Below are 25416 nucleotides of genomic sequence, written 5' to 3'. Positions count from 1 at the left end.
CACCCACCTCTGTATCCACGGTGAACGACCGAGTTTGAGAGTCCAGCGTTTTCACCGTCACCTCCATCTTTTCATCCGCTGCCATCTGACTTCCTGAAGGAACAGTAAATAAGACTTAGTCACTTTGGACAATCCCTTATTGTTAAACCGGTCCCCTAGTAATAAACTGATCACAGGGTGTCCCACTATAACAGCTACATATAAGGGGGTACTGGGACTGAAATTTAGTCCTGACCAAAAAAAAAAAATAAGGGAAGCACACAGGCACACTTGGTATGTGGTGAAGGGGAAATAAGTTTGTAGGTTTGATTGGGGTGTATGCTGCATTTAAACTTCCACTGAAGTGCCTGAGCAGCGACACTCAACTGCCAGGGGGGCAGCTAATGATAAGTGGCACTGCAAGCACCGGGTGAAAGATGCCCTGCCCTGTGTGTGATGCGGGCAGTGACACGACCAGTTTGTTACTGCCGGGAAGATCAGGAGACATTAAGAAGATGTGCGAAGAAAAAAAGCCCACCCACCCCAGCAAGCAGAAGAAAAAAAATAGAGTAGTGAGGCACCTAGAGAAAAGGATTTTGAAATGGCAGAGGCCGCCGTTCAAAAGACCCAAAAGCGGCGGCAGCCATGAATGCAGCTGCGTCCTCAAGCATGGGAGCAGCCATAATAGCGCTGACTGAAAGAGGAGTTTGGTATCATAGGCAGCACCATGAGCAGACCTGGGGTCAGCAGATTAAAGGGGCAGAGTAACCGGAGGGCTCAGAGATCAAGCGGCCATGAAAATGTCTGCAAGGCATGAAGAAAAAGGCCAGCTTCAGCTTCAATCAAGGTTCATGTGTGCAGCGACCTCTGTGCAGATGAAGAGAACCAATGCGGTAAAGAGCGAGTCATGGCGAACCCAGAGAATGCGAGAGACCCCGTGGTTTGGGAATGAAAGACTTTAAATAAACAGAGAGGAGGTAGAGGCTTCCCTTGATTTGAGCAAGCATGCCGGAGTTCAGCGTGTGAATTGGCGAACGCCTCGGTACAAGAAAAAGAGTGGTGACGGGCGATGCTTGGCGAGTGCGTGCCGAAGGGGACACCAGAAGAGACACTGCTGCAAGAGGGAAAATACCAAGGTAAATAAGGAGAGCTGAAGGGTAGATGCCGCCTTAAGTAGGACTGAAAGCAAGTCCCGAGTCCCATGCGTGTAAGCGAGGGCGGCCCGACCGGACAGAAAAGTAGCGCTGAGATGAAAAGATGCGCCGAGAGCGAGTGTGGACGAAAACTGAGAAAGTTGCCAATGCGCCAGTTGTTATACGACGGTGGATGCATCCTTTTGGGCAATCAGCCCAGTTTTAGAGACGATTTCCAAGTGTTAAACAAGAATTAATATGTTTAATTGCTTAAAGGACAATTACGGTAAAAGTACAATTTATTACTAAAAGGAGAATTGCTCAAGTTACTATTTGTTCAATGTTGAGAAACAGATAGAATGTAATGTTACACTACGGCAACCTACGATGGAGAGAAGTAGAAGTTTTATCGGAAAAGGTTACATATTTAACCCTTTTGTGGAGCGCTGAAATCTAAAACCCCATTTATATGCAACGATTATTGCTCAAAATTCGTCCAAACGACGGCTTTTGAGCGAAAGCCGTTGCGTGTAAATGTGCGCCCATCGTGTACTTACCGCACTCTCTTCGTTCATCGCTGAGTTCAGCTCAGCATAAAATCCTTCATCCCTGATAACAGGAATAGCATGCTGTGTTCTCCGCAGGCAGCGCTGATAGCATTGTAAGTAGTCAGCAGCCCACAGCAGAACAAAGCAGATGTATTCAGAGAACAGATCACCCGCTGTTCTCTAAATGCATGCAAATGAAGCTAGTTGGCTACTAACAGCTGATTAGCCCATTAGTACCTAATGCAAAATGATCGCTCAGAGCTGTCAGTTTCTGATACATTTTGAGCGATCATCTTTGCCTGTAATTGGGGCTTATATTATATATATTTTATCTGTTAAGATCACCAGGGAGCAGCCCAGAGCTGAACCCCTACAGATACGGTCACATGCCGGAATCCAATGCAGATTTTTCTGTGTGTATATCCACTTCTAAAAGCAAAGTTGTGATTTTCGGACAAGCGATGCAAATAATTGGCTGCAGATCCGCGCGCGAATTTACCCCTTTTCAATTATCAAAGTGCGATATTTCCGGCGCAGAATCCGCATCAAAATCGGAGAGGTCACTTTTTTCTTTACAAGTGCAGATTTGAAATCCAAGTGCAGTAAAAAATCACCGCCATATACGTTACAGGGATCCAAACTGAAATAATACGCAGGTTTGCGCAGGATCTACGGGAATTCTGCATCAATATACGCGGCAGAAGTAGCACGCAAGCAAGTGGTCAATTTTATGGCACCGGGAAAATCAGCGTGACGCGGCACCCGCCCGGTCCATAGGAGGAGTCTGAGGTGTCCCACAACGGGCAGTCGTCAACAAGTGGTGATCCAGCTGCAGCGAGACTACAACTCCCAGCAGGCCCTACTAGGGGGTCTTCCTATACAGCTGGTTGGCCAAACACTGGAAACCACCGAGCAGCTCTACTCACAAATTCTGGGACTTGTAGTCCCATAACAGAGGGCACAAGTACAAGCTATTCTGGGACTTGCAGTTCCACAACAGATTAACTGGGCATTGTGGGATTTGTAGTTCCATAGCAGATGGGAAGGCCTCAGTCACCAGATGTCGCCTTACAAATAATAGGGCTTCTGTGGTGACGGCGGCAGTCCGTGGAGGCGGCTGGAGTCCCGCTGCTCTGTTCCTGCCAGTCTTCTGGCTACTAGAACCTTCTGCACCTCACATGTGCCCCTCGCCCTCCTGTCCTCGTCTGACCCCGGTATTCCGCGACACTCCACACCTCACCCCCGCTCTCGCCACCTCTCGGTTATCTCACCCGTGCTCCCGGTCTCCCTGGTAACCCGAGACACCGACAACTGACAAGTGCTGAAGCGAAAACAGCAGCAGCCGGTCAGCTTCCGGGTTCCACGGCTGGCTTCCGCTTCCACTTCCGGGGCAACTGCTAAGCAACCTTCTTTTCCAGTAGTTGGAACGCATGACGCACTTCCGCTTCCGCCCTTAGTCTGGGTGTAAGAGGCAAGTCACTACCGCCCTTACCTTACTGTCGGTGATTAAGGAAATTATAGTCACTATCTTATATATAAAACGCATTATCTGTCTGTTTGTGTGGTATACAAATCCACAGTTCTGGTCCAATTTGACTCCCCTGTAAATTTTGTTGCCAATAGCAACCAATCACCGTGCAGCTTTCATTCCTTATACTGTTGAGGTAAAATGAAAAGCTGCACCGTGATTGGTTGTTAGAGCTCACCTTTCATTTCTTATTTTGCTAACGTGAAATGAAAGCTGCGCTGTGATTGGTTGCTATGGGCAACACAGATTTTCTTTTGGACCGCTTTCATAACAGTGCGGTGCGGGGCTCATTGTTGTGGCCCACATTGTATATTCCAGAACTGCTAATCATAAAATCACCCTGCAAAGCATCAGTATATCACTTAGTGTGTGTGTGTGTATATATGTATGTATGTGTGTACAGTTAGTCCCCGACTTGCGAACAGGTTCCGTTCCGGGAGTCCGTTTTGTTCGCAAGTCGAACAAATGGTTGTATGTAGCGGGATCGCGGGTGGACCCCGCTCCATACAACGTTGGGTGCCGGCTGTTCTTACAGCGGGCACCCGGCGGCAGCAGTTCCGACGAGCCGTGGCGCTTGTCGGAACTGTTAACACTTTAAATACCGCTCTGACAGCGGTATTTAAAGTGTTAACAGTTCTGACGAGCGGCGCGGCTCGTCAGAACTGCTGCCGCCAGGTGCCCGCTGTAAGAAACAGCCGGCACCCGGCGTTCAGGGGGCCCGTACAGCGTCCCACGGTGAGATCGTGGGACGCTGTGCGGTTGCTAGGCAGCCGGGGACCTCCTGAAAGGCCCCAGGGCTGCCTATGCAGAGTGCCCATAGAGCGCACGGCTTGCTAGGCGCTCTGCATAGACAGCCCTAGGGCCTTTCAGAAGGCCCCCGGCTGCCCAGCAACCGCGATGTGACCGGACAGGCTTCCATCAGGCTTGATAGAAGCCTGTCCCGTCCCTGCACAGTATGATGTAATGCCATAGCATTACATCATACTGTGCAGAACAGATAGTTCGTATCTAGCGAAATTCGTAAGTCGAATGTTCGCAAGTCGGGGACTATCTGTATGTATATATATATATATATATATATATACACACACACACACGGGAATATCACCTAGTATATAGGCTTCATACTATGTAATGCAGTGTGGAGGTGCTGGGTTGTCACCAGATGGGACATGTCTCTGTAAGCAGGCAATGCTCTGAGCATGGGTTGCTGTCCACCAATGGAAAAAAGTATTCTTGAAAGCAGAATTCTCTAACTGCTTGCAAAACTGCAGATCCTTGTGGCAGTGAAGGCATGCTGGGAGTTGTAGTTTGGCACCAGCTGAAGATCCTATTCACACTTGCGGGTTTAACGTCCCAGTTTGCAGCTGACAACCCTTGGACCCGTTGGGCTCACATGAAAGGGTCGGATTCTGCATGAGGATTTCCACAGTGGAAGGCTTGCAATCATTTGTGGAAAGCAATTGTAAATGGTCAGCGGATGCGAGTGTTTTTCTGCACGGATGTTCGCATACGCACAGCGTATCGTCAGCACAGAAGAAAGATCTCGCTCTCCTCTCTACCCTGCATTCTGGCTGTTCTACCTATTTTCCTATGAAGTTGCGAGCGTTTCCGCCGATCATACACAATGGTAATTGCATGTGGGCGAAGGAACACTCGCATCCATAGATATCTATTGCAGCCGCCCATGCTGAATCCGCATTAAAATAGAGCATGCGCAGACTTTTCTTCCGCTCGCGGAATAAGTAATTCATACCCGCAAGTGTGAAGGAACTTACATACCTTTCAATGCCCGCGTTTTACCGGGACCTGCTGTGCGGACAGCGACCGCGGAATCTGCAATTAAAATCCATTCATGTGAGACCAGCCTTAGGGATTATTCACAGGGGCATATATCGGCCCGGGGTTTTCACGGTCGGCTGATATACACTACCATGTAAGCTGTCTCCCCCCTTCCCTCCCCCTCGCCGGCTCACCTCCCCTATCCTCCCCTCCCGCTGTTTGCAATGGGAGGGGGCGGTAACTTAGCTCTACCCCATCCCTCCCCCTCCCATAGCAAACAGCCGGAGGAGAGAAGAGAAAGGGGAAGAAGTTTATCAGTCACACTACTAAACTCCCTCCCACCTCCCTTCTCTGGCCGTTGATATTGGCTCCCATAGGAGTCTATGGCAGCGGCCGTAGTCAGGCCAGGAAGATAGTTCCAGGACTAAACTTGCCACTTTTTACCACGATTAGTACGGCATCCTGTGCGCCACGCTAACTGCGGTGCAACGTCACCATTGATTTCAGACCAGCGTTCAAACACAGTGTTTGTAACATCAAACTCTGTAGCATGCGGTCAAAAACGCAGCTCAAAATCGTGGTAAAATGCATGCTGCGATATCGAGCGGCCTTTAACTGAACACATGTGTGATGGTGGTGTAAAGGCTCCTTCACATGGGTGTTTTTGCGAGTGCAATATGCAGACATTAGAACCCATAGATTTCAATGGGTTCACTCACATACCGTTTTTTTTACACGCGCATTTCCCGTTCATATAAAAAGTTGAACATGCTCTATTATGTGTGCATTTGTACCAAAGGGCCCCATAGAAGTCTATGGGAGAAGAGAGAGAAAATCTGCATGCAATACGCAAGGGGATGCGCGAAATACAGTGCCAAACCGTAGAGAAAAAAGCAAATCTGGACCTTATTAGGCTATATATCCTTTTAAATCAGGCTAGGGGTTGGTGTTGATGCGCATATGAACAGGCTCTGTGTGCGCAAAAAAGTACACTTTTATGTACAGACGTGTGCGGAAATAATCCTCATTCACTGCGCAAATACATTGCGCTAAAGTGTGCGCATCTGTGCATAAGCTTGTGTTAAGGAGCCCTAAGGCCACTCTCACACATCCGTTTTTTACCGCGATGAACACCGCGGTAATCACGGTATAATACTCCCATTAATTCCAATGGGGCCTTGGAGGCATCCAGCGCCACGATTTTCGAGTGCTGTCTGCTCTATTTAGCACACCTCATCACACATAATGGGGTGCGCTAAAATACGCTGTTGGCAGCAGGAACAAAAGTAAAATTACTGCAAACTGCCGCGATCGAAATCACAATTAAGGCGCTCTTCACACGAGCATATGCATATTTGCGTGCTCCTGAGCGCTGCTTATTTGCAGAATAAACTATGCTTTTTTTGCGCGCGCATATGTATATTTTACTGTATTTTCTCGCCTGCAAGACCTGTTTATTTGCACGTGGCAATCAAATACGCACCAATTGAAATGGCTAATTAGTCTAATGTATTCCACATGTTCTTTTTCCTACGCAATTATGCAGTGCTTCACGCATCTTCTAGCACTTTGCATCCCCATTGACTTCTATGGGGACTATGGGTTTGCAAATGTGCAGGAAAATAGAACATGTTGAAATTTTTTTATTCTATTGTATATTTTATTCTTATAGTTTTTTCATCCTCAGTTAAGATACTGGACTAATCTTTAAACTGACCATCGGCCTTGAGTGAGAGTGGAGTTAATGATTGATGTGCAGAGAACAAGGGTATGTGAGTGGGAAAAATAAACAGAAAAGTGAAAAAGAGCAAGGTCCCGAGAGATAACAGCAATAGGCACAAGGAGGGCAGAAAAGACACATCCCAAGTCCAGCCGCAGACTTACTGCCCGAGATTCCCTCAGAAATGATTGTCAGTATATGGCGTTGCATCCTATATCTTTATGGACTCGTCTTTGACTCCCTCTCCACTTGTGCCAGGAGTGACCAACTATCTGCATCACGCATCAATAGGACAGAGGTAACCAAATGATTGTGGAGATCTAGATCAAAGAGTCTGCGAGCACCGCAGTATAGTGTACCGCAGTATAGTGCACCGCAGTATAGTGCACCGCAGTGTAGTGATCTCAGTGGTCTCACTTATACTGATCGCTTCAGGAGTTTTTGAAAACTTTTATTTTAAACTTTGCAGCGAGCCACAGAGATGAATCCAGTGCAGCTCCTTAATATTCATATACTCACTGCTCACCCTGCCTTGCTGCTGATTGACAGATCTCTCCATATGCAGATTATTACAGAGAAACCTGTCACTGTGGGATTTAGCAGATGGAATCCGTGCGTGCAAGTGGACATTCGTTAGATTTGTCATAATACTCTGATCTGTAGGAATCCAACTTTTGTTTTTCTTGCACAGCAGCTCTTCTGTGCAGAGAATTGCTGCAGAGACTCATTCAAGTAAAGCCCTTCTTACACAGGATGAGTGTCGGGTGCTGAAGCGCCCAACAGCCATCCTGGAGATGATCGCTCTGTGAATGGAGGCAGAATGGACTGCAGATTGCTCCATCCCACCCGCCTCCATTCACAGTAAACAGGCAGTCATTCATAGATGAGCCACTGCCTGTTTATACAGGTAAATGTAATGGTAGATTTAATGCTGATTGGTCTTTCACTACATGCACTTATGGTGTAAAATTATCGTGCAAACCACTTGATCTAACATGCAACTTGCATGATAATCATGTCGTGTAAAAGGGCCTTAAGGCTGAATTCACATCCGGCCTGCCACATCATGTTATGTGGCAAAGAGGTGGACGGGTCTTGCTATTATCTAACCTGGTCCTAAAGGACATCTTGGCATTTTTCTGACCTCATAACATCTGTGGTGGAACAGTTTTAACTACTTTTTTAGCAAAAAAATGTACATACATCATTTTCATTTGTGCTTGTTGTTACTGTATTTTCAGAACATGGTCCATGGATGAGGATGGAGTGTAATATGGTGTCTCAGGCTATTTAACAATATGTTAAGAAGGAGTTACATTTATTATTAAGTTTTATAATAGTTAAAAAGGAAAGTTATGTATACTTTTACAGACTTTTACTATTGATGACATATCCTCAGGATAGACCATCAATAGTTGATCAGTGGGGGGCTGCCCCTTGGTAACCTTACCAATCAGCTGATCCCTGGGGAGATGACAGTGTGGACGACACAGGAAGCACAAAGCGCTGTCAACATTGCAGCAGCCCACTTTGTTACTTACAGGCTCAGCTCCTATTGAATACAATGGAGGTGTGCCTGCAGTACCAAACTGGGCCACTGCAATACAGACAGTGCTCTCTGCTTTCAGCACTTTTCACTCTGATAGCAAGCCCAACAATCCTTTGATCATCGGGGTTCCCGAGTAATGGACCCCTGGCCAATCAACTATTGATGATCTATACGAAGGGTGGGTCATCAATAGTAAAAATCCCAGATAACTTCTTCAATAAATTATGGATAGATTAAATCTACATGAAAAACTGAGTTTTATATACATTTCTATGGCCAGATCATAATCCACAATGTCTGATAATCCAGCATAGGGTCCCAATAATGTCAGGTTAAAGAAATCTTTACTGTATTTACAACGTTCTGCAACATTACAAGTTTAAAAGGGGAGTTCTTCAAGATCCCCGCCAGCTTTTTCTATCATAGTCACATCCTTGCATTAAAGTCTTGACAGTTCCCATTGCAGTATACAGGGAGCTGGTATTTCCTGGCAGCGGCGGCAGAACCTGGAACAGGAGCGCTGGACATCTTCAAGGTGATGGATAACGCACAGTTTATAGTCCAGGAAAGTTCAGAAACGGAGAAACTGGACTTCGGAGCCATCATCAGAATGTGAGATTAACCATATGTCTCTATCAGCTTCTCATTGTCTCCGACACTTGTCTCCTACCTGCCCAGCCCGCTCTATCATTGCATTTTTCCCAAGTCCCTCCGCCACTATGTAGACTAGTATAAAATGCCTTTACAAGGCCCTTGTAACAAGGGAGTACTGGGCTAGAGGGGCAAATGGAGCAATTGCCCCAGGACCTCCACTATTTAGAGGCCTCCACCTCCCTGTCTTCAGTCCACAGACCAGGGCACCGAAGCCATGAAAGAAGGAAGATCCTCAGGTATTATCTGGGCCCTGTACAGCATTGTAAGGTGGAAAGTTTTGTGCACCATATAGCAACATAAGGGCACTGCATGGTGGTATTATGCGGGCACAGAATGGCTCATTGAGCTGTTCTCTACTTTGGAGATGAGGGTCTCCTCACATATTGGTCCACATTTATCAATACGCCTTCAACAGTATCTGTAGTAAACTGGTTCATTGGTGCATCATGATGTGTCAAAATAGCGCAATTTTTGCATCTTTTCTCCTCACTCGTTAAATTAGAAAAGTGACAAGAGAAGAATGAATTCTCCCAGGAGATGTACCGTAGTTTAAAAGGGTTTTCCTATCAGGGGATAAATGATCACTGAGGTCCGACCTCTGGGACCCCTCAGTGATCTTGAGACCAGCAACCCCAGACCAGCTGCCTCATGTGAATAAAGCTGTGGTGCACATTCCTGACCACTATTCCATTCACTTATATGTAACGGAGGAAGATGGTGGGCACATTGTTCTCCTCCTGTCCCACAGAAGTGAGTGGAGCAGCAATCGAGAATGCTTGCATGCCGCTGCTCCATTAACATGGGAGTTTTTGGTACACCAGTCTGAAGATCGCTAGGGAACCTGTTGGCTCTCCTGACATGTCTGCTTTAATAAATATAGAATTCCCATTGAGATAGTTGGGAGTTTCTTTTTCTAGAACTATATGTTTCTCTATTGTTCCTCCGGGAAATATATAAATACTGTACATTGATAACAAGGTGTTACATTCCCCTTTTCAACAAGGTGTTCGCCTACTCCGTTTCAGAAACGCTATCTTTTATCCTTAGAGAGAGTACATAGACGGTGAGTGAGTAAGGAGACTTATAAGGCCATTCATGCTCCTCTGGGTAATATGCAAATAATGGAGATGGAACAATACCTCTACAGTGCCACCTATTGGAAGGCAGCATTCCTACAAGTCAATGTTAGACTCTTTATACAAGCCTTGTAACAATGTTTGACATTGTCAGGGATGATTGCACAGCTTCAGACTGTTTATGGACACGCTTTTAATTCATACATTTCCAGGAGTTATAACAGAGGAACAGCACAGGGAATATTATTGCAGGGTCGGACTATACAGGGGGAAATGCAGGTATTTACTAAAGTAGATATGTCAGCAGAGCCGATAGGTGCTCTTTAATAAATGTGGGCGAATATTTTTCTCAGGGGCCTCACTAGTCCTTAATTTGGCCACAGGTAGTACTGCATATTTAACCCCTTCCTGACACATGTACTTCACATGGGGCAAGTAGTTCCCATATCCCGCTGTACATGTACGGTGCAGATTACCAGGGGGCTTAGGAGTTGAACTCCAAGTAACGGAAACAGGATTGCAGCTGTAACTTACCACTGCAACCATTGGGATGGAGCTTAGCTCCAATCATGGTGATTTAACTCTGTAGATACTGCTATCACCTCATCTACACTTCTGCAATCTGTTTACGGGGTGCCAATGGCTGCCATGTATGGTGGCCTGTGGGGGTCACTGTCATCACTGACAGTAACAAGCTGTACTGTCAGTGATGAACATAACAATTCAGATAATACACTGTACCACCTAAGTAGTGCAGTGTATTATCTAAGCGATCAAGGATCTCATCTTCAAGTTCCCTTGTGGGATGAAAAACTGCTGGAAGCGGTTAGTCTGAAGAACAGAGCCCTAAAAGTTTCGAAGAGGGTCCAGTATGGAATGGAATCCTGAGAGCAGATAAAATCATTAGGCAAAACCCAGTCTGTACTGGAGCGCAATACTTATCCGCAGCTAACTTGCAGTGGTCTTGGTGTCACGGATCCTCTCTATACTCTAGCCTTAGCATAAAGTATAATGTGTCACGGAAAAACAATGGCAGAACCACTTGCATAAGTAAAAGCATTCCAAAGTTATTACCACTTGAAGTGACACGTGTCAGGGGAAGGGGTTAAAAGATACAACCGTTCTTGAAGGGTTGTCATGGCCCCTTCTCAGATGTTAGTTGTCTAAGGGTATGTTCATACATAGTGGAAATGCTGTGGATTTTCCGCAGATGAAAATTCTGCGGCAAAATACTCAGCATTCCCGCATCAAAACCCATTGGTGCGGATTTTGACTCGAAATTAACTGAGGATCCGCAGCGTATGTCAGCCTGCCGTTCCTCACTGCAGTGCACGGAGCAGCCCTCATATCCCTCAGCTGGCAACCACTACTAAGCATTGCAGCTGCCGCTCATGTGATGCGCCCGCTTCCACATCACATTACTGGTGGCCGTGGCGCTTAGTAGCGCTGCAGTGAGGGACTGCTGATTGCACGGTGAGAGGAGTGGCAAACCGAAATCAGCTGCGGATGCACAGCTGATATCGAGGCAAAATCCGCACCAATTTGACTCTGTTTATGATGCGGAAATTCTGCCGATTTTGCTGCAGAATTTTCCCCTATGTGTGAACATACCCTTATAGTATTCCACCTTATTACTGTTACTGTGCAACTTTTCATCTACCTATGCCACGTTCTTCCATCTTATTTCCAGTAAAGACGGGTCATGTGTTCCCCGAAAGTGGATTTACCTGCTGACTGAAGACAGCACCGAGCTGAGGACAGAGGGTGAGATAGTAGAAAATGGTCATTTACTGACTGCAGACAAAAAGCGCTGACAGGGACTATTGTCATTCTACCTTTTTTTTGCATGCATCAGTAGTACATGTCATATGGACATCCATCTGATTGCAGAATCAGACTACACAGTTTGTTTGCTGTCTGTTACCATGGAAACACATAGATCTGCATAGGAGCTGTAGACATAAAAGAATTTTTTTTTTTTTTTAAATAGCTTCATTTTCTACATTAGATGTTTTGGAATAATGAAAAAAAAAGAGATCTGGCTGTAAAGATGGACCTTTGACTCCTGGAGTACTTATCTTAGGGAGCTGCAATGCATTTCCCATTCTGGTATATTAGAGGCATCAGCTGACTCGGTTAGTTAGTATTTACCCAGATATTTGTTATGCCTTAAAGGTTCAGCTGTGTAAATAAACAAAGAGTATGCAGAAGCGAGGAATTAACTGTTTAATGCTTGCAGGCCACCCGGATAGATGGACAGAGCTCTTTTCCTGTCACTGTCCAAAGTGCATTATCCTGAAAGAGACAGAGAATACGACCTCTAGGCTTCTTCTATACTGTAAGTACATTAAAGCAGATTGCTTTTTTGTGATCTGTATCATTATATACTGTATGCCACCCTCTGTGTTGATTGAAGACTCATGCTTAAAGGGGTTATCCAAGCAGCGCCCAAAGGGATACCCTGGGGTTAGAGTGGAAGCACTGCTCCGATCACTGTGCAGTGGCTAGTGCTTGTAATTGCAGGCACACTCTCATTGAAATCATTGGGACTCCAACCTGCAATTACAAGTGCAGCTCCCATTGATTTCAACTTCTGCTTTGACCCCCGGTGTATCCTGGCGGGCGCTGCCTGGATAGCCCTTTTAACTACATTACATAGTGAAGTCTGAGGTAGTATGAATTTCATCTATTGCCAGTCTCATCCTTTTCCATATTTTATACCACCGCTGTGCTTGTGCGGATCAGATTTTATATGTAAGCAGAAGCCCACCATAAGAAAGTCCATGTTTAGAATGCTTTTTATTCCAGAAAGGATTTACACTGAATGGCCACTTTATTAGAGCCCCCGGCCTTTTCTTGATTAGAGCTTCCCTGTATGGAAATTCTCCCCGTGACCCCGGAGTGCGGCATAAAATCACATGACAAGTTTTCTGTGGATCAGTTTCATTGTCAATCCACATTAGATGGGAAAATTCAGTGATCTTCTAAGTGACTTAAGAGTGACTTCTAATGAGGCCTGGTCATCGGTGCTAGACTAGCCGGGGCCGGGATTTCACTGCCAACCTTATGGGGTTTTCTGGTGTAATGATGCAGAGAGTATACGGAGAATGGCTTGTTTGAGAAAAAACATCCAGTGAAAGGGGTCAGTGGAAGATATCAAGATTTGTTCTGATGAACAGGCTCTGCACAGCCAAGCAAATTGCAGCTGAATAGAACGCTGGTGCTCCTATTAACATGTCTCAACACACAACTCACCAATCCTTAGCACGGATGGGCTATAAGAACAGATGAGCTCCAGTGTAATTGAGTCTATAGGGCTCCTTCACATGGGCGGCAACAGCGCCGCCAAAAATCTCCTGTTTTAACGCCCGTTCAAACGGCTGGGCCTGCGGCGTATATCCCAGGATACCATCCGGCGGGGTGAGCCTTTGAGAGCTGCTGGTAAATGAGGATGGTAGGGAGTTTAGCAGCAGCTCTGCTCCCCCTCTCCACCCCTTGCCGGCTATCGCCAAAGGGAAAGGGCAGGAGCTAGTGTGCTAATCTTCGACCCCATCCCAACCCCACCCTTTGCTGACAGCCGGCAAGGGGTGGAGACTGGAAGGGAGTTTAGCAGAGCCACTGCTAAACTCCCTACCACCTCCCTTTACTGGAAGCAATCAAAGGCTCCCATAAGAGTCTATGGGACTGGCTGGCTTATTTCAGCTGGAAAATAGCTCCAGACCTGTCTTTTTCGGCTGGTGTAAAAACGGTCTGCGAGAATGCGCACCGTATTCACTATCTTTTCTGTCCAGCCGTTTTTACGCACTGGAAAATTGGCCATCTGAACTGATGCATTGGAATCCAATGCATCAGATGGTCGTGATTTTTCAGCCAGCGTTTTATCGCGGCAAAATTGCCGTGATAAAACGCTCGTGTGAATAAGGACTAGGAGAAACAGAAAGGTGAGACTCCGGTGGTCAAAAGAAAACAAAAATTGTATTATTGAGCAGTGGAAAAACATCACTTGGTCAGATAAATCAAGATTTCGGATGCAAGGTGCTGATGGCAGGGTCACAATTTGGTGCAAGCAGAATGAATCAATGTCGCCTTCCTGTCAGCTGGTCAGAACACGTCAGCACCTCCATCTAATTGGCAACAACTATAAGAAGCTTCCAGTCCGCATGGAACAATATTCCCACAGAACAATTCGAACATCTAGTGGAATCTACGCCATGACGAGTTGCTGTGCTTCTGAAAATCAAAAGTGGTCCAATACGCTACTAGATGGAGGTCTCTAATAAAGTGGTCATTTAATGTATATATACCAGGATAACCTACCCCCTATCACATCAGGTGTGTCATTATGTCCTCCAGGTCTGATTAGGAACTCAAAGCACCTGGGTCTCAATACGTAACCTGTAACTGTACCCCACCTTCAACGTGCCTGTGCCATTTATAATACTGGTATCTTCCTAAGTGGCAGGGAGGCCTTTGCGCCCCTATGCCCCAGAACTGGGGTATGAATGTAACCCCTGCACCCCCTCTAGCTATACCCCTGCCTCTAATCGTTGCTCTTCTCTCCTGCCTGCTTTCGGTATTTTGAGCTTTCCTGTCTTGCTCATCACTAATGGTCCCATATTCTTTCTCCTCCTCTTCCTCAGCTCGGTCCTCACTACTGGACAAAGACTGTTTGAGCCAGTTCAAGCACAAGTCCACATGTGAAGGCTATAAAGATATTCTACAGCTTCCACAAACACTAGGTAATGCCTATCCCTACCAGGTATTATACATCTTATCAGATATGTTGTGTGATTAAAGCAGAGTTCAACTGCCTGGCAACCTCTGGTAGTCCCATTCACTTCAGTGAGACTGCCAGAGATTACATGTGCAGCCACTGCTGTCAAGGTTTAGGGACGTGCCAAGGTAGATATTTCCCAGTGGTTGGACCCTCACTGATCAGCAATTTATCTCCTATACTGCGGATAAGGGATACCTTGCTGAGATGGGAATACCCCTTTAATGTAATGTTAAGTCCTCTATGGTAAGTCAAGATATATGTGAAGGCATGGCATGGGGCTAATCAGCAATACCAGTCACAGCCCCTAAACAAAGTGGCACTATTTCTGCAAAAATCTTCAACAACTCTTGAAATTTTTTAATTATTAAGATTCACAGTAAATTGATAGGATATTTCATAATACAGTATGTCTGATTGTGAGAGTCCAACAGCAATTCACTAAACACCTTTAGCTGGTGCAGTTTGTAGTGGACCCCTCAGAGACAACCGGAGACATTCCTTCTCTCTTGCTGGGATAAACTGCTATACCTTGTTCTACCTGCGGGGGTGCTGCAGGGAAACATATAGAAATATTAATGTTCAGCAACTGTGGTCATCAGATTCAAAGAGGCAATGCAGACCATCCTTTTGCCCCCATAGAAGGACCCTTTAAATATTCATTAAAGTAAATATAAATTATAGCATTTATTACTCAGTGACAGGTAGCAGAGAGTCAAGAAGCTGCTACACATAAAAGGCTTGAATACTCGTCTTGGCAGCAAAGCAAAAGCTTAAACAGAAGGTGAAGGCTGAAGTTTCTAGCACGGCACAAACCATAACAAATGAAGTAACAGCTTTTAAAATAGTTTCCAGCACGACAATATGAAGTTTGCAAATGTGTCTGCACAATGTCAGCAGCAGGCAGCTGGGATACAAACGTTCTCTTACAAGTAGTTATCTAACCAAATCCTCATGTCTAGCAAGAAAATTGGTGGATCTGTCGGCAACTACAAGGCCCAGTTTTATTGAGTATTTTTATCCATTTTATGGCATGCAACAGGTGCTTTCAGTTTTACCAGAAGTGTGAAGCTTCACCTTTAACATAGTAACATAGCTTATAAGGCCGAATCAAGACAATGTCCATCTAGTCCAGCCTGTCTATCCTCCTGTGTTGTTGATCCAGAGGAAGGCAAAAACCCCAAGGGCAGAAGCCAATTAGCCCTTTTGGGGAAAACATATCTTCCCGACTCCATAATGGCAATCAGACTAATCCCTGGATCAACCTCTGATAGTTCCTACCTGCCTGTATACCCGGATTGACAATTAACCTAAGACTTGTATCCTATAATGTCCTTCCTCTCCAGAAAGACATCAAGTCCCCTTTTAAACTCCTCTATCGGTTTTGCCATCACCACATCCTCAAGCAGAGAGTTCGACAGTCTAACTGCTCTTACAGTAAAGAACCCTTTTCTATGTTGGTGATGAAACCTGCTTTCTTCTAGACGTAGCGGATGTCCTCTCGTTACCGTTGCAGTCCTGGGTATAAACAGATCCTGGGAGAGATCCTTGTATTGTCCCCTTATGTATTTATACATAGCTATTTGATCGCCCCTTAACCTTCTTTTTTCTAGAGTAAATAATCCCAGTTTTGATGCCTCCCTGGGTATTCCAGTCCCGTCATTCCATGTATTAGTTTAGTTGCCCTTCTTTGAACCCCCTCCAATACCGTAACATCTTTCCTGAGCACCGGTGACCAGAACTGTACGCAGTATTCCATGTGGGGCTTGACTAGTGCCTTATATAATGGAAGGATAATGTTCTCATCCTTCGCCCCTATACCTCTTTTAATGCACCCCAAGACTTTATTTGCCTTTGCAGCAGCTGACTGGCATTGGTTACTCCAGTTTAGTCTACTATCCACTAATACCCCCAGATCCTTTTCCATATCACTTTTCCCTAGCGGTACCCCATTAAGTGTATATAGGTAACATCCGTTTTTGCTGCCCATGTGCCTAACCTTACATTTATCAACATTGAACCTCATTTGCCATTTTTCTGCCCAAGCCCCCATCTTATCCAGGTCCGTTTGTAGCCGTACATTGTCCTCCGTTGCGTTAATTATATTGTATAATGTTGTGTCATCTGCAAATATTGATATTTTGCTGTGCAGCCCCTCTATCAGGTCATTGATAAATATGTTGAACAGAATGGGGCCTAATACCTTTGACCAAAGATACCTTTGATCTACATTGCTACATGAAAACAGTCAAAAAGTTGCTGTTGATGCAACACCCCTGAGGAGTACCCTTTTCAACATAAAAAAAAAAACATTTGTAAGCGGGACATGACTTTAGAGTCCTCGTTTCAAGGAATTACGGGGAAAACAAAGAAAACACTGTCTCTTACGCAAAGAGTCTTAAGGGAAATGGAAGTCATTTTGGGGCAATAACATCCTTCCGATTTCCACCCACTGATTCTCACTAATTTCTGCATCTGCCGCAGCGTCACCTACCAGAGACTCTTTATCCTCATCCAACCTTGTGGAGCTGGTAGAAGGGGAAGTAACATAGTAACATAGTATGTAAGGCTGAATGAAGACAATGTCCATCTAGTCCAGCCTTTCTAGCCTCCTGTTTTGTTGATCCAGAGGAAGGCAAAAAACCCCAAGTGGATGCAGTGTCCATGCTAATTGATGGGGATGCGGCAGGTCTCCTCAGTGGTGTCTGCGGGAGTAATCTAGCTGGAGTTTGTCGCTCTCCCATAAAATGAAAACTGAAATTAGCATCTCCATAAGTCAGCACAAATAGACGCAACAATTCCGGGATGTATTATCTGACAACTCCTTTGCCCCGGTGAATTAGGATCTTCCCACTTTGGGCTCCAACAAGTCCATTTAGCAGGGGTAGTCCCCCACCCCCTACTTTGCGTGAGGCCAGGGCATAGTCCTCTTGGCGCCAAGCAGCTTTGGTGGAAATTTCTTGGCGGGAGTTAGCCATAGAGAAGAGCACTGTGAACTGGGCGCCATCTTGGGTGGCCCCATTAAAAATTAAGTGTCAGTCCATTAAACAGAATTGGCGCAACTGACACTTTCCCTAGTGATGCCAGAAAACAGGGTTCTACAACACCCCTGAGGAGTACCCCGGACACCTGGCAAACGTGGGGTGCTGGGAGGGTTGAGAGATGGCTTGTCACGGCGGCACTTACCAGGCTCCTTTCCCAGAGGGATGACACGCAGCCAAGGCCAGAGCAGGGTTGCAGACCACCGTCGACATCCCTAGGATAGGGAATGCCAATAAACAGGATGATGGGGGTAGTAGTTGTCACGAGTGACACCACCATTCCTACACATTGATATATCACACGACAGGGAATAAACACAGACACTGGTGTATAGTACCTGGGGTCCCCAGGAATGCTTAGGGCCTGGTATGAACTTTACTTGGAATGTACTTTGGCAAAAACAATTATCACACAGCAATTCAGGTACAATTCTTCACACTGCAGGTTAAGAGAGGAGATCAGAGGTCAGGGAGGATACGCAGGATAAAACCGGTCCTACAGTTTGCGTTATCTATCAGGTACAACTCCAGGACTAGGAGCACTCTGGAGGAGGAAGGGGGTAGGGGTCACTCCACAGACTCTCTGGTAGTATTAGTTACTTCTAGGATAGGCACCCCGCACTAGAGATGCGTGGGTGTGACTTGAAGCGTACTTCTGCGCGGTGATCCTAACTTTGGACGGCCGCGTAGGCAAAACTTGTGGATTTGAATTAGTACCTCTGCACTGGGTTTTGTCAGGAAAAGGGATTACTTACAAAGCTCTCTCTTACGCTTTGGGCTCACTCCACTCTCATTCAAAATGCAGTCGCTACGGTATATCTCTCGTTCTCCTCTGTCTTCACCACAAGGAAGCTGAAAGTGCTTCCATGTGGCTCTGTGTTAGCACTCTCTCGTGTCAGGCAAGATAGCACCCTCAGTGAAGATGGAACTCCGACCACTTTCCCCGCTCTCAATCACTCCTATTTATACCTTCACTTATACCACATGACATGACAAACTGATACATTTACAGGCAGACTGTGATTTTAAAAGAGTTAACCTCTCAAGCGCTGCAGCTGTGTAACACATACACTGGATATGACAGGACAGGCTTTGCACAGTGCATCCACATGAGACAAACATGTATAAGATTTATGGAGGGGACCAGGATGGTGTTCTGGGACACAATATTGACAGATCTGCTATTTTTAATATGTGACTCTAGTATGAGAGTTGGGGCTTAAACACATGGGTGTGATTTAGTGATTTCAATGGTTTTGTTTCTAGTAGCGGTATTATTGCCCGTAAATAGTACAGGCGATAAAAGATAGGACCTGCCCTATTTTTCTAGCAAGCAGGACCTATCTTCCCACTTTTTTTTTTTCAAACTCGCGTGAAATAGCAGGGAGTTTGAAAGGTAAAAAGAAAAGGATTTTTACCTTGTTCATGTGCAACTGTGTGGCAAGCGTAGTTCTGGATAGACCTGTGTGAAGAAGCCCTTATGTGGTGTCCTACTGTGAATAGGCTGTTGGGCAGAGGGTTCCGTCTGAGGTTACTTTACATGGCACATTTGTTGCTTCTGTGCTTCCACACAAGAGCGATAGTTGTTCAGTGAATGGAGGCGGAGTGCGCCGGAAATCCATTTATTGTGAACAGGCAGTCATTTAAAGATTAGTGACTGATTGTTTACACTAAGCGAGAGGTTGCTCACTTCTTGCTTCGTTTCATTGAGCTGGAACAAAGTGACTAGCGACTAAGGAGCGATTTCATGTTCAATACCCTCCGAGGTCCCGCTTTTACATGGGACAACTATTAGTTAAAATCACACAGCAAATTTTCAGCCCATAGTTGGCCTGTGTAAAAGTGCCCCAACCTTAAAGGGAATGTGTAATCAGAAAATTACTTATTCTATAAATCAGGCAAATTGGGGCAAATATACTGTTGACAATTCAACATTTTTCTGGTGCACGTTGCACCAAAACTGTCTAACCTACTTCCCACCACATTTTTTGTTTTTTAAGACACTTTCAGACACTTTTTTGACATGCCAAAGAAAGGGGCATTGCTTTTTGGCAAAGTAATATGGCTGAAATGCACCAAAAATTATGCTAAAATTTTGGGGCAAATTTTGACGTAAACTGCACCACCTGATAGTTGCTATAAACCTTAGACAGTATTACTAAATCTCCAGTTTATTAAGAATTTTTGGTGATTTTTTTCATAACATTTTCAATGTCATGTTCTATATTGGAAAAAAAAAATCTTAACATCCTGTAGTTCTCACACTGACCACTAAGCCTAATAATAGTCTGTCACTTCCTGTTCTGTAGAGGAAACTTTTCAGCAGTGATGTGATTATCATCACAGGCAGGATTACAATGTGAGGTGACACTTGTATATAGATAACACAGGATCCAAAATCCACAGCAGGTGACTGTCACAGCTCACCTCCTCCACCTCCCCTACACAGGTTACAGAGGATGACCACAACATTCTCCCATAAAATCAGTGGGTCAGCTCCTGTCAGGTGTGTGAATGGCCCATGAGTTTTGCTGTAAAGCATTTCTAAATGCTGTAAACAGTAGCTCAGGCACTATGACCATCGCCAAAATCGTGTACAGACAATAAATCAAAAATCTACAATCCAAAAATAAAATCAGAATAGAAAAATGGAAAATGTATCACTATATGATTTTAATTAATAAAAACAAATATAGGTGATACATAGAGATGAGCGAACGTACTCTGCCGAGCTTAATGCTCGTTCGAGTATTAGCGTACTTGATGGTGTTCATTACTCGAACGAGCATCAAGCCGTGTTCGACCCCGTCCTAGTTTTTGGCCCCTCCCCGCCGCGACGCAGTGTGCGCGTCAATGGCAATTTTTTTGGCTGGCTGGCTGGCAGGCGGGGGGGGGGGGGGGGGAGGAGAGAGAGAGAGAGAGAGATAGAACCTATGGGAACTGGATAACACACACCACGCAGCTCCCGATTGTGTGAATGGGCAGTTTCATCGCTAATAAAGCTGGAGACTTGACAGCTGGAAATTGCCCGTTCATGCTATTTTTTGCACAGTTAGCCTCAAATTTCTTTTGCGCAAGTGACTATGGTGTACGTTTCCCGCTCGTGTGAATAAAGCCTCATAGTGTATGATTAAAGTAGAAACCACAGTTTTTAGCAGTTCTTCATCTAGCTAATAGGTGAACCCCCTCTATAATGGAACAACAGGACATTTGAACAGGTGCTGCCCGTATCTCATTACCCAATGCCTGTATAAGATGTTTATATACTAATTACACGACTATTATTACATGTTTTTTTTTTACACCAGCCATAATTAGAATAAAATATCACCTAAGATCCATAAGCAGGAGCTGCTAGCCTGCTTGCTGACAGTTTCCCTGTTTTTCTCCATATTGCTCAGAGCAAAGATTTTCTGGAAAAAAGCATTATAGACCATAAAAAGTAATAAATACATAACGAGGATCCCAGATGTTTACAAACAAGGCAAATGTTTATCATGGGTTGAGTTCTCTCTGTAACAGAGACCTGTGTGTTTTCCATTTGGACACACAAACCCAAGTCACTACAGCCCTCCATTATATACAGAACAATCACCGCTGTTGTGTGGCTCACAGAATAAGCTGCCCTTTTACGTCCCTTGATGAAGGATGAAATGATGCCATTGTACATTGGTAGGAAACAGTCTGTAGATAAAAAGGGACACATCAAATGCATTGTGAGCCAGCACCTCCAGCAGGAAGAACCTACCTGCCAGGGTCTACTAGAGTTTGGGGGCTCATTATAAGCTCGGTTGGCCTGCCAAGGGTGGTGTAGACGGAGGGCCCATTCAAGCATAAACAGTCTCACTGCACAAAACAAGCTACTACTACAAAATACTGCAAGGAAGAAAACACAAAAACTTTTTTTCCCCCAGCAATATGTTATATAAAGTTATTTATAACAGACGACAGCATATTAGCCCAGGCACAATGCCAGACAGCAGCGGTACATGACAGGGCAGGTAGGCATGACTGAGTCACACATGCCAGTAATTAGTAAAATATTTCTGTGTGGGGCGTGTGGGTGAAGGAATGCGCTTCACGACGGGCTTGTCACAAGTGGCTTCAGAAACAGAAAAGCCTTGCTGTGTGTACTATGTCATGGAGTAGCAGCATGTGAGATGGAGACGGGCACTACTATGTATATTGTACTGTGCTGGGCATATATTTAGTGCATCGTAGCAAATTTTTAAAACTTTGTCCCCAGCCTCTTAACGTTCATATACATAAATACTGAACAATCACTGCATTAGGAACACCTCAATGATGGGTTGGTTCACCACTTTGGGTGATCAGGGCTTTCAGATATTGGGACACAGATTCCACAAGGTGGAGAATGTCCTCCATACTCAATTTGACCCATGTCCCCTGCAGCAGTTTCGTCAGTAGGTGCATATTTTGCAGGTAAGTGGAAGCAGACCTCACAGTCCTTTCCAACATATCCCAAACATGTTCAATGCAGTCGCAGTCCGGAGAATTTGGGGGCCAAGACAGTGTGGAGAATTCATTGCCCTGTTCCTCCAAACACTCCCTAGTAATCTGAGCTTCAGTGTTGTCCTGTTGAAAGATGCACTGTGGTCGTGGAAGACTTGCTGAAAATATAGGTGCAGATGGTTAAATAACAGTCCCCTGTAGGCTTCACCATTCAAGGATTGTGGTATGATGACTAAGGCCTCCCTCACACAGGGCGTTTGCAGAAACGCAGCGTTTTTCAACGCTGCGTTACTGCAGATTCCGCCCCGCTTCATCAGCGCTAGCATACTTTATGCCAGCGTTTTGGCTGCGTTTTCAGCTCGGCTGTAAACGCAGCCAAGAATGCTGAAAAGAAAAAAAAAAGTAATACTCACCTAGCCGCTGCAGTCCAGGTCGCGGCCGCTGGTCTCTGCCGCTGATCCGGGCTTCCTCGGCACTCCCAAGTCTATTGCTGGAGGCCAGGTTTGAGAACCCGGCTTCCGGCAATAGAGTGCTGTGATTGGTTGTCGGTGCTTGCTCGATGCCCAATCACAGCCCTTCATTGACTTTCTCAGCCAATCAGTGCTTGCCAGCGCTGATTGGCTGAGACAGTCAATGAAGGGCTGTGATTGGTTACCGGCATGCTCGATGCCCAATCACAGCACTCTATTGCCGGAGGCGGGGTTCTCAAACCTGGCCTACGGCAATAGACTTGTGAAAGCAGGGGAAGCCCGGATCAGCAGCAGAGACCAGAGGCCGCGACCCGGACTGCAGTGGCTAGGTGAGTATTAACTTTCTTTTTTTCTCTCTACCTAGCTGGGGCAGATTTTCGGGGTAGGGTTTCTATTGCAAGCCCTCACCCCGAAAATCGGCGAGCGGTTAACGCTGCCAAAAACGCGGCACCAAGTGTTGACGCGGTTTCAACAGTGCTAAAACCGCTGCCCATTCATTTTAATGGGCGACGCAGGGCTGAAAACGCCCCCAAATAGAACAATGCTGTCAAAGTGCAGCGTTGCAAGGCGCTGGGTTTTCAGCCCTGTGTAAGCAGCCCCATTGAAATGAATGGGAGTCTTGTACAGCGTTTAGCGCTGGGCTGAAAAGGCAGCGCTAAACGCTGTATAAAACGCCCTGTGTGAGGGAGGCCTGATGGTCTTAGCAATGCCAGGAAAACACTCCCCAGACCAAGACACCGCCACCACCGGCTTGTTGAACCCCATCTCCATACTACTTTGCAACCCAACGCTCACTTCTAAGATCAGCCATGCATGACCTGCCACTGTGTGATCTTTTGTCGGATGTCTGTCCATGGCTCAAGAAATCTTGATACCGCCAACGAGTGTGACAGCAAATTATTTGAGACCAGATCGTGAAGCGGCCATCACGTGGTACAGCATTACTGATCACAAAGATGTCACATGCCAGCTATTCCTAATGCAGTGATCGCTCAGAATATTACACATTGCCTGGAACACCCAATTACTGCATACAGATAGTACATGTAGTGCCCAGATAGCAGCATATATTGCTGAGATAAATAGTGCATAGTCTGCATGCATTGTCACACTTTGCCCAGGTGAAATACAGTGGATTTAAAGTTCAACAGTATCCACATAATTTTATTTTACTGCCTATGTGCTCAGAAAGTGGCATACTTTACGAATGTAGAACCAAACAACCCTCATATAGTGCCATATAGGGCTCCAAAAGTGGCATTTAAAGCTCACATAGTACTTAACAGTTCCCAGAGAGTGCCATATGCTGTACACATAGAGTTCATTATAGAACCATAGAGCATGTTATGCCAAGATGTAACCCAGAGAGTGCATTAGTATGCCCAGATAATAGAACGTACTATAGAACGTATTTGTTGTGTATGGTGCCCACCACAGAGCCCGTCACCACTTAACACTCACCCACACTGCTTCTGAATTCTCCTACACTCTGAAGGAGAGGGGGGCTGTCTACTGTTGGCAGAAACTGGCACAACCGTACAACTCACAATGCTTCATTGTTGGCATTATTGGTTTTAGGATACAGAAAGTTCTGAGTATTGGGGTCATCTCAGCTGTTTGGTTCAACTGTCAATCTGTAAACCTGGGGAGGGAACACCGAGGGTTGCATCTAAATTGAAGATCTGTTCTACTAGATCCGGTGGTCTTGGTGTTTTATGGTGTTTACATGTGTCATAGTGTGATTCTGACTTTTGTCTTCTTTTTGTTAACAGAGAAATGTCCCCTAGAAGAATAATCATGGCAACGTCATATAGTAGAAGAAGAGCCAAAGTGAAATAACCAATAAACTGAATTTTTATGTTCCCTGGACAACCTTGTATTGTTACCTAATTTTTAGTTTTCTTGGATCTGCCAGTTCCACTCTTCATGTTATGACACAGGCCCTGTCACGTGCAGCCTCGTCCTTCTAACATCGCATGACCGGACAGGTCACTGCCTCACACATAGTCTTCTGCTGAAACATCCTGTGTCGTAGGTGTATACTCTTTAAGGAGTTGTGCCAAGTTATACATGGATACCACAGGATAGGGGATAACTTTATGATCGGTGGGGGGCTGACCATATGGACTTCCTCAGAACGGAAGTCCCACCCATACCGAGAACGGGAGTCCCAAAGGTCCCCGCATAAATGGAGTGGAGGTTGTGTGCTCCCACTCCATTCCTACTCATGGAAATTGCAGAGTACAAATGCACAGCAAGTTCTGGCGCCCCTATTGAAATGAATGGAGGGTAGGAGTTATTTTGAGGTTACATTTGTGCCAACCTAGGATGCCTCGTCACCAAAGTTAATGTCTGGACAACAATAGAGGCAGCAATGTCTTGCACTAACTAGGAGAATGTCAGGTTACATGTATATTAGACAGGGATTATCCAGTCACAGTAAGGTACTCAGCCTATCATCTCGATATACGTCAAGATCTATTTTGGAGGTGAAGTCAACATTTCTGTGCCAACTCACTTGAACCTAGGTTGCTGCTTTACCCTACGCACAATTCATGTATTACACCTGTATTCATACACCTGTATGTCCGTGTGAGTGTTTTAATAATAGGGTGATGAATATACGTTGTAAGGCTCTGCCCTCACATTTATCAGCTCTGAGTCATGTTTCCTAATAGCTCACTCTCTA

The 25416-nt window shown here is 45.4% G+C and overlaps 2 protein-coding genes across 7 annotated transcripts in view; one reads left to right on the top strand and one right to left on the bottom strand.

The window, feature by feature from the left end:
- BAG6 (BAG cochaperone 6) overlaps nt 1-3042 on the bottom strand; it is a 32277-nt gene extending 29235 nt beyond the window's left edge. For all 6 annotated transcript variants that reach the window (XM_066581086.1, XM_066581089.1, XM_066581087.1 and 3 more), the window contains exons 1-2: nt 2932-3042; nt 8-93 (exon numbers count right to left, since the gene is read on the bottom strand). In XM_066581086.1, the coding sequence (XP_066437183.1) occupies nt 8-85 (78 nt within the window). In that variant the 5' untranslated portion in view covers nt 86-93; nt 2932-3042. The remainder of the gene's footprint in view (nt 1-7; nt 94-2931) is intronic.
- A 3691-nt stretch (nt 3043-6733) lies between these two features.
- APOM (apolipoprotein M) lies at nt 6734-24812 on the top strand. Its single transcript, XM_066579819.1, has 6 exons — nt 6734-6988; nt 8694-8851; nt 11660-11733; nt 12209-12307; nt 14610-14708; nt 24500-24812. Exons 1-6 carry the CDS (start codon nt 6875-6877, stop codon nt 24520-24522), a joined length of 567 nt encoding a protein of 188 aa, XP_066435916.1. The 5' UTR covers nt 6734-6874; the 3' UTR covers nt 24523-24812.
- Nucleotides 24813-25416: the final 604 nt, after the last annotated feature.

Source organism: Eleutherodactylus coqui, chromosome 10 (assembly GCF_035609145.1).
Source record: "Eleutherodactylus coqui strain aEleCoq1 chromosome 10, aEleCoq1.hap1, whole genome shotgun sequence".
NCBI lineage: Eukaryota > Metazoa > Chordata > Amphibia > Anura > Eleutherodactylidae > Eleutherodactylus > Eleutherodactylus coqui.
The sequence above is the reverse complement of the archived record's forward strand: the minus strand, read 5'-3'. Positions and strand labels throughout refer to the sequence as shown.